Below are 10150 nucleotides of genomic sequence, written 5' to 3'. Positions count from 1 at the left end.
CGTGTTGAATTATTGATGAAGAGAAAATTATCATTCCAAGGCTTAAACATTCTAAATCGTTTTTCGTCATCTTGGATTTAGGTGTCAAAGAAAATTTTGGTGAGGTTTTATTTTCTTATATTTTTCTTTACTTCTGTGATTCTATATGTAATACTATGTTACGCTTGCACGTATCTTATTGACATTTTTTCTTTGCTGATTAATTATTTGCGAGAAAGCTTTCACAGTATCAGGATAAAATTAAAATCCCCCATACAAAAAGATATCTGGATCGTGTAAATCTTACTGATTTCAGTAACAAATGCAACACAAATTGTAGAATCTTTTCAATTAAAGTCATTTTTTATTTCTTCTCATACTTAATACTTACGGGGGAAGTAGCCTTAACATTTAGATCAATAATTATTTAAATAAAAACACTTTTTTCCAATGCATTTAAAATATTCCTGGAACACATACCATGAAAACACTTTTAATAGGGACATAGTAAATGTTTTTAAGTATTAAAAATATATATTTCTTGAAAGCCGATCAAATAGTAACAATAAGTTTACCACGCCAGGCCAATCCAAATTTAAAATGCCATCTACGGAAAAACAAGAATAAATATAATTTTTAGAAGGTCGTATCGGCAATCTATCCTGTTCAAATGTCATAAATTATCATTTATCGGTGAAATATCCGTCGGTTAAGAATGTCGAATTCTTTGCTAAGTGACGAAAATGTTCAGTGAGGAAATTTTGTGGTTTTTTTGGTAAATTTCAAAATAGACAGACAAAATTTTAATGACTAAATAATTACTGACGGATTTTTCACTGATAGGGTAATTGCTGTAGAATTAATATGGTAAAAAAATTAAACTAGATAAAAAAAGATTTAATTTTTTTATTTTTTATTTACTTTTAGCTTAGTTTTGCTACTTTTAGCTGGAAAAAATAATTAAAAGCTGCTCAAGTTGTACATTTTCTAGGAACTGATTTGTAAATGAGTCAGAAAAAAGAAAAGGAAAGTAACAACGAAATATTCAAAATGGCGAATCCTTGCAAAAATACAAATTTTTGACTTTCAAACAAATTTTATTACTACCAGAGTATGAAGCGGTATAAGAAACAAGGCCTTTGCGTCTGATGAAGCCTTTGTTTCTTAGGAAAGTTAGTGGTTACCCAATCTAAAAATAATTTTCTCTTTTCCCTTTGGCTAGTTTTCAAAACTTGTTCCAAGCACTGATATTAAAGAACGTAGATCAAGTTCTGCGAAGCGTTCTTTTACACTATAGTTCGCATTTTTTGTGTTTTTGATGGAATTTGACTCGCGCTGGAGCATTCAAAAAAAAAAACTAGGATTCGAGTTTGCAAAAGTTAAAATAATGTTGATGCTTGAACTAAATTAATTTCTTCGTTCATTTTCTCGCTTTGTGCTACTCTTTTTCCTATCAATTAACTGATTATTGAGATTTATATTATCTCCATAAGAAACTGATAGCAAATAAATAAATAACTTTGCAATTTTTCTTGGAAAGCGTTTTTCTAAATCCAACTGTCATAATGCAAAGTGGATAATTTGGATTACTGAATAGAGGGAACGTGGGATTAGTTACTGAGGATTACTTTGAGACTATACTATGTGTAATATATTTACAATATTTTCAATAGATAGGAAAGTTTGTATGCATACCTACAACATTAAATTTTCAAATCAAAAACCTCAACTTTTACCTTGGTTTAAAGCAATTAATATATCTTTCCCGAAATTCGTAAATTATAAAAATTATGACGTCATCCAAAATTTTATAATGGTTCTGTGCTCTTCAAATAAGGATATTTAGATAGAATATTAAATTATCATAAAAAATGAAGTTTTTAGAGAATTATAATATTCTGGTTGGATTTTATTTAGATTTGAAAAAAATAATTATTTTAAAAACGGGAAATTTAATTAGGAAATACGGGAAAGGTCTATTCATATAAATTGCGTGTTTTGATTTTTCAACTAAATCCTCCCGATGTAGGCTCAATGTAGGCTTTTTGGAAACTATTTAGAGCTCTAGAAACCGTCGAAGCAAAGAGTATGGAGCAAAGTAATTTCCGTGTCTTGATCCTGCTTTTAACAATCGGATCGATTATCTCTATCATTCTAAGTATTTCCGGCAATCACTGGATTAAAGTTACAAATTACACTGCCGGTTTGTGGAAGAAATGTGAACACGGAAAGGAATGTATTGATCTCGAACAGTGTAAGTCCCTTTACGTCTTTCTAGACCTTTTTGTTGTGACATTACAGTGTGGAAACTAGTCTACGGCAAAGGTTTGATAACAGGCTCCTTTAAATTGTGATCTAAGCTGCACAGAAGAATATAAATACCTTTGTTATGTAGTTTGGCTACCTGCTGTTCGTGTTGTCATGGTCACTGGTCTAGGTTTGCTTTGTTCGGCTGTCTTGTATTATGCTGCCATGGTTTTTAAGCCAAGATCGTTTGGATCACTTTGTATGAGCGTGTTCTTGGGGTTGGCAAGTAGGTGGTTTACAGTTTTATACTAAATTCACGCAAAGATTGCACAACGCTAAGAACGCATAAAGAAAAGGTTTATATTTTTTGCTCTCATTTTAGGTGCTTGTGTTCTGATTGGTTTATCAGTATATTTGTATTTTGATATGGATACCTTCACAAACAGCTTCCAATATCACTGGTCGTTTTTCATGGGATGGTTGAGTTTTGTTCTTGCTCTCATTGCCACTACAATGTCGTGTTATGACGCTCGAAAGAATGTGAAACCATTCGAAAATGCCGTGCGACTAGAATAAACAATCGCGCGTCCATATTTAAGTAGCAGCACAAGAACGCGATGTGTCAGGCAAACACTTTCCAGAAAACTATATTTAAGTTTTTTTTGCACTTAATATACTATACACCAACCAACACCAAACCCCATTATTTAACTTTTTGGTTATTTTTTTTGTATTACGATAAATGTATTACGATACTCAAATCTCGTTGTTTGTTTTTTCCAAATTCGCGCAGTCTAATTTTTGCGCTACTTCTAAAAAAGAAATATTCCGCACACATGTTCGTGCAGCCAAATCTGAAATAGAAATCTGAAATCTGAAATAAAAAAAATAGCATTTTCGTGCAAACAAATATCCGATCAGCGGATCTCCGCCAAAATTAGACGTGTTGTATGTACGAGGGTATGCAAAAAGAATTTATAATTTCCGCGAATCATTTTACGAAAGTAAATGTTGGATTAAAACAGCTTGACTTTTGACAGTTGCTTAAAGGAAAATCTAACAATACGCTTAACCAACAAACCTGTTTAAGAAGCACCCAAATTTACTGGCAACTGTTTTATTGGATGTTAAATTGTTACGTAATGACGGCATAAAATTTGTCTGTATTGATTGATACGTCTGTGTCAGACTACATGTTTAATGCGACATAAGATTTCACGCAGTCTATTAAGGACGAGAAAATACATGTAACCGCATTACGTAAAGCTTGAATTTTGGCTTTCCAAAGCACAGTAGTTCCACCGAAGGCCTCTGTCTGGTTTTAAGCAGCATTTTTAGCAAGTCAACATGAAATAAAAATTGTTCACACATTTCATTTTTTCCACAACATACATATCAATTAACTGACTTGTTGTCTGGGTAAGATGGAGCTAAGTCACATGAGGGTTTTCTATCAGCACAACTTTTTGAAACCATGCAGCAAAATTTTTTCATTTATTTATTTGTCATATATTTATATGACAACACAACATTTAACCCAAACTCGATTCTTATGGTGTTGTTAGAAAAAACAACAAGGGGAGCTTTTATAAAATAAATAGCTACTTTATGGATACATTACTCTATCTACAATTTTTTTGAAAACGGTGGAATATACAAGATAGTCCCTGGGTTCAAGGTAGCACAAATTCAGCATAGCTAGGTAGGTCGTTAATGATTGAGACTTTTTTACACATTTTCTACTGAATTTTGCATTTTTTTTTAAAAATAATGAAAAAATTTAAGCAGTATTCTACAGCCATGCAAGTGGGTGACAGAAAAAGAGAAAATGAATTATTGGCTAGAATACAGAAATGTTTAAGTCAATTTTTATATGGAGTCATGAAAAACTGCTAAGCTTGTAGTGCTAATTTGAGGTAACGCTCCTAATAAGCAGAATATTAAAATCTAATTTGGGTAATGGACGCCTAATTCAGCTACTCAAAAACATAGTCATTGATTAAACCAACATAAATTCGTAACCGCACATTCTTGATGAACTTACATAGGGAGAAATGGATAAGAAGCCAATTGTTTCAAAAATTAAATATTCTTCCAGAACCAAGTAAACAACCAGTTTGTAATGCATCTAAATTTGGCTAAAGAACTACCAATTTAGCGAATTACGTCATTCACTATCTTCAAAGCGTTTAAGGCTTTGATTGCTTAGTTAGGGGAAAAATTACTAAATATACATGTAAAGAAACTTGAGACCTCAAACAACCAAGTTTCTTCGAAATTGCATAGTTGCAATGTTACCATGGCCCCGGGTCAACCCAAGCCTTGTAAGGGAAATTGGGGAAATGGCACACTGTGTGAGCCTTGGGGTGTTGCAGGAAGTTGTCTGGTAAAGCAATAAATACTCTAGGACTCCCCATCCTAGCCAAGGTCCCTCCTGGAAGTTATACACAGGGTATATTCCTCGATGTTGGTGAGGCTAGACATAAAATATTCACCTCTATCTATCTACCTATAGCTTTCTTTACAACATACAACGCTTGAACTGTACTTGATTCATTCTACATCATAGGCGGGCTCGGGTACTTCAGTCTTACTACTAATTTAAAGAATCGCCTAACCAGTACACGCTTACTTAGCAGGTTTCCATGACTGTACGCAAGCCGACATACAAAATTGTATATATAAACTTACCCTCATCAAAAACCAGTTTTTAAGTGATTTCTATAACTATTTTGAAGAAAAACCATGCGATATAAAAAAGACACAATAGCTTTCTTTTTATTGGCAACACAACCCCCTTTTACCGCTGCAGGAGTTCGTCAAAAGGATGACGTGAATTTATGAACTGGTAATTTATGAATAGAGTAAAGCAACCTTGTTCTCAGGGCATTTTGCCTCCTTGAGTTATAACGGGTCAGGGACCATAAGACCTTGGGGATGAGGTTGGGAGAAGAGCTATTATTTTGCAATACAAATTCTATGGTTTGGGTCATATACGAAAGATAAATAAATTAAGAGCGGCTACTTAAACCCCGCGTATAGGGCATCTTACACAAGTTTTTTATGAACTTCGTCCCATAGGTTTGTAAGTTGGTAAGGACGACGTTGCTTTAGTATTTAAGCAATAAATAAAACAAGCAAAACATTTTTTACTGCAGTTTGAAAAATAAGTTACATGAATTGCATTGATATTTGTAGCAGTAGTCTAGAGGAGGGGACCGTCAATACATGGTTTTAGTGTTAAGAACGATGAATCCTTGTTTTATGCTCCTCCAGCACTTCAAGTTGGCCTTTGGCTAAGCGCGGAAGTTTTTTTTAAATAACAAAAATATGTGTTTTTCCGCATACGCCCGTAGTATAGAGATACACTGCACCCTAAGTCACATTGTTAAACCGTGAACTACTGCGCACAGTGTTATGACTTATGACTGTACAGTGCTTTTGTTCTGCTGCAGTTCTTCCTTGCTCTTCTTCATTAGTGCCGCTAACTTTTAAACCTGCGTTAATCTCCCCGGATGCTTCATTGGCTTTGTAATTACACGCTGATCTACTTCTTGTTATGAACTATCGCTCATTTATTCTAATGAGCCTTTACCCTATAGAATTCAGTCTTTCTTCTTCCTCATACATATGGAAGCTGAAATATTTCGCTCTTCCGAAATTCTGATTGTTTTCCACATCGCCCCGCTAGTAGTTGCAGGACCAGTGAACTTTCTAGCTGCTACTCTTCGAAAATGCTTTCTTTAATTGATTATGATGCTACAAACGCTGCTCATCTTTTTCTATTGAGGTCGGCTTTTCTCTACCTTCTTGGACAACTGATCCAAGGTTTGTTCACTACCATCAACGAAGCTAGAATGCATACGAAGATAGTTCTATCTTTGTATTTATTCTTGGAGCCTTTTTTAACACACTGCATCGACATTTCGAGGATACTTACCGCATCCTTCAAGGTGTCAATATCACCTCTATAGTATCGAAGCTTGTACTCCAACAACCTGTCCATCATAGTCACAGAACCTTGCCTGTAGAACTCCTCTTGGAATTCAGAATACTCTTCAGGGGATGACGTGTTATTACCGCTAAGACTACTATAGAACACGTGTGCAACATGCTCAAAGTGGTTCAAATTGTCATAACTCGTTAATCACTCCAAAAGAAACACCAAATTCTCTACCTTACATTACAGAGATTTGCACCATCTATCGTAGCTCATCCTTGTGGCCAAAAAATGTTTTCTATGTTTTTCTATGTTGTACTTGCCACTATTGAACTCCAGCACAGGTACCTGGGTAGCCCATTCTCGCCAGGCATCCCGAGTCTTTGCCGGCAGCGTATCAAAGTCCCTAGGCAGAATGTTTCCGTCTCTTTTCCAACTCTTCAACAAATCATTGAACCAGGATCATCTAACTTATTGACCTCAAACCACGCACATTCGCTACTAGCAATAATAATCGTTGAATTATTCTCCTAGAGACTGCATCACATCAGTTTCAAATTGGACATTAAAATTTGGATTGGAAATTAGAACAACCCCAGATAAAAGGTTACATTTTACTGGTCACCAAGACGAACTCATTCTATGTCACGTTTTATCTAGTAAAGCAAGTGTTTAGCTAGTTCGTCTGTACACTTCCAGCTAAATCGATGTAACTAAGCTGTCACTGATATTCAAGGTGGATCCACTTCCATTTTAGCATCTCTAATCACAGAAAAGTACTGTTGTAAAAAATTTATTTAGAAAAGGAGTTAATAAACATAATTTTTTTATCAATGTCCGCTGCGAAGGTTAAACTAAAAGGTTTACGCTTGATGCAAAAATTCACTTTGCGAGCTTCTTAAAAGACTTTATGTGATCCAAACACTACGACGGTCCTGTGTGTTTTGATTTCAGTAGGACGCGAGGCCAGTCATATCGAAAAACCACAAAAAGTCACAATTTTGCAGGTCCTTAATTCCGCAAATTTACACTTTTTAGAATTCATTCGGGATTAACGTAACGAGTTTAATTTTCTGAACAACGAATTTTTAAGTTTCTTGATTTTTTCAAAAATATTGCTGCAGCAATGCCTTTCTTGCATTCATTCATGTCGATTCATTTAAACTCGTCCCCAGGGCAATCTCGTTCCCAGGGCTTCTTTTCTGCTTTCAGCACGTATTAGAAAGCGAAAAAGAAGTCCTGGGAACGAGATTGGTCCTCAGGGTTTATTTCAAGTAGCGCTAGTGGCTTTGACATCAGGCAACAAACCCTGGGGACTCGAGGATGCAATTAGGTATAAAAGATGGAAAACACTCCAGCTACCGATGTACTCCTTATGGAATGATACTATCTTTTGAATTAACGGCTCCGTGCTGTTCCGTGTTCCGGTTTGCAACATGCAACTCGATGATTTTCCGACGTTCTGTGGCCAGCAGCTGTACTTAATTTCTCTCCACGTTCTTCCCTGTTGGGTTTTTCTAAAAGCAAGATGTTTTTCTAACATTTTTCGTATTTTGCGAGTTTATTGACAATTTAAAAACAGGCTACCGTAATGTAATGTTATAGCTATAGCTAATACAATATTACATTATATAAAAGCTGAATATGCTATACGATCTTATCATCTGTGTTAGAAACGAAAATCAAAGATCTCTGGTCTAGCACCAAGAGTTGCGAAGAGTTGTTTTTGATACCCTCCCTACTTGACTTGATTTAATATATACAAGATTACGCCATAGAAAGTTGCAGTAGTTAGTTTGCGTTACAGGGTCCTAATGTATGCAAGTTGGTCCTGCCAGTCAAAAGATGGGCCACCGTGTCTACAGATGGTCCGTCCCCTTTATAGACGGGCCGTGTTCTAAGTTGGGTCAGATTAGTTCAGTCAAGTCAAATCAAAGTTGAATGGGCTGTTGTGGCACTTGAAGTACTACTATTAGGACCAGCTAGAAAGCTTCTTTTTACCCCTTTTATAGTGACATTAGATTAGCTGAGGAATCCCGTTCATAGACTGATTGGATTGAAGTATATAGCTATATATAGGAAATATAGATAGGATGCTACACAACACCAGGATATAATACTATGACTATCCTTCAGGATTACCCTTTCTGCATTGTCTGACAACTAGTATATAGCTAGCTACATTTTGCTCTTGGTATGTTCCCAATATTTCTAAGTCATTTAATTTCTAATTCATATATATATATATATATATACATGTTTTGTAGATTTCATTTGCTTTAAACTATAGCTACATAGAGTTAGCTATATTTCTCTGATCCAGGTTAACTTGCTTGAAAGTTTCGAACATTGTTTAACACAAATCACCAACATATCTTCAGATATGTTGGTGATTTGTGTATCAGCATCAAAATTTGTGGAAACATGCATTTTTTTAAGTTTATAGATGAGTTGCACTGTGATGTATATATACAGTTGTTTTGATTTTGCGTCTAAAACAATGGACATGCGCACACGCATGCACACAGGCAAGAATTATAAAGAACAGACCACAACGATCAAAGAAATCAAGTTAAAAAAGTAACCTACTTTTTTAAATAAGTAAAACCTGATCTTAAAACAGAAAATGAAACAATTCCAGCTCATTGTAGATTGTTTATAGACAATCTACAATTTTTAGGCACTCTCCCCTGGCCATACATTTTATTAAATGAAAGAGCGTGTGATAAGCATTAATTATCATAATTAGTGGCCATAAGGAAAAGACATACCTACGATTTCTTTTTTTTTTTTGCCTCTGATTTATAGTTTTTTAAAATCAATTTAGCAAACTCTGCCTGTCTATTTACCAACGACTGAAAACGATTATTTTACGAGGGCAGCGCGCCCTTGGCCAGGAATAAGTGATCAAGAAAATCTTTAAATATGGTGATTGAAAAAAACAACAAGGAATTAAAGAAATTGAAAAAAACCATTTTTTTCAGTTCTAGTATTTTTCAGATTTTAAATTTTCAGGATAGTTATAACGCATCCTTGACTTTTAAAAAAAATTAAAAAATGTATATCTTAATTTTTGGATAAGGGTGATTATGTGCCTTGCATAAGAGCCATAAAATTTCACTCTTTAGCAGAAGGTAGATAACAGCAACCACAAAGCCTGGATGCAGACTAAAAATGAGATTGTTAAAAATAACACAAAAATAAATAAAGTTAGCTTAAAAAGCTCTTATAGCGAACTAAATAAAACCCTGAATAAATAGCAATAAATAAGACTGGCTAGCTATGCTTCCTTAAAATTTACATTCGTTGCCTAAATCTTAAAATTAGTGTGTTTAAGATTTGTTGGTAGCTGGAAAGCATGACAATATATTTATCTTAACATGTAAAAACATATAAAAAGCAAAACACAAAAATAAAAAAGATTTTAGAAGACAAAAAGGCAAAACAAAGACCTATACAAACCTGTCACTCAACAATAACTAATTTTAAATCAAAATGGTATATTCATTGTTATGACTCTGATCATTACTTCGTTGGCAAGGCTGCAGAAATCTGGAATTGGTTTTTCATAAATATTTGGCTTTTTGAGTGATTTACTATACCTGAGCGATCACGATAAAGTTGGTAAAATGCATATTGCATTTGTAAGTTGTACCCTACAAGATTTTGTGCATGGTTAACACAACATGCTTTTAGTTGACAGAAGGCTATTAGTAATACTAGTTGGTAGCCCGGAGAAAAATCCACCGGTTCGCCCATCCTTTTTTATACTGCATTGCGTACGTCTCGCTACTCGCACAGCTATAATATGGATAGAGACTGAATGGAAAAACCAGAGCATGCCTTAGTAAAACTGGTAAATACAACACCTTACTCAGAGCTAATTGATAATGTCATGCATAATTAAGGAACTTCAAAATCTGAACAACGAATCAAGGTTTTTCAAAAAAACATGAAGATCCTAGTGAACAAACTAACACAATC

General features: G+C 34.6%; 1 protein-coding gene across 1 annotated transcript; it reads left to right on the top strand.

The window, feature by feature from the left end:
* On the top strand, positions 1-2987 carry LOC130654797 (epithelial membrane protein 2-like). Its single transcript, XM_057457428.1, has 4 exons — positions 1-99; positions 2040-2233; positions 2375-2512; positions 2609-2987. Exons 2-4 carry the CDS (start codon positions 2068-2070, stop codon positions 2800-2802), a joined length of 498 nt encoding a protein of 165 aa, XP_057313411.1. The 5' UTR covers positions 1-99; positions 2040-2067; the 3' UTR covers positions 2803-2987.
* Positions 2988-10150: the final 7163 nt, after the last annotated feature.

This window comes from Hydractinia symbiolongicarpus, chromosome 8, assembly GCF_029227915.1.
Source record: "Hydractinia symbiolongicarpus strain clone_291-10 chromosome 8, HSymV2.1, whole genome shotgun sequence".
In the NCBI taxonomy this organism is placed as follows: Eukaryota; Metazoa; Cnidaria; class Hydrozoa; order Anthoathecata; family Hydractiniidae; genus Hydractinia; species Hydractinia symbiolongicarpus.
This window is presented reverse-complemented; position numbering and strand designations above follow the sequence as displayed.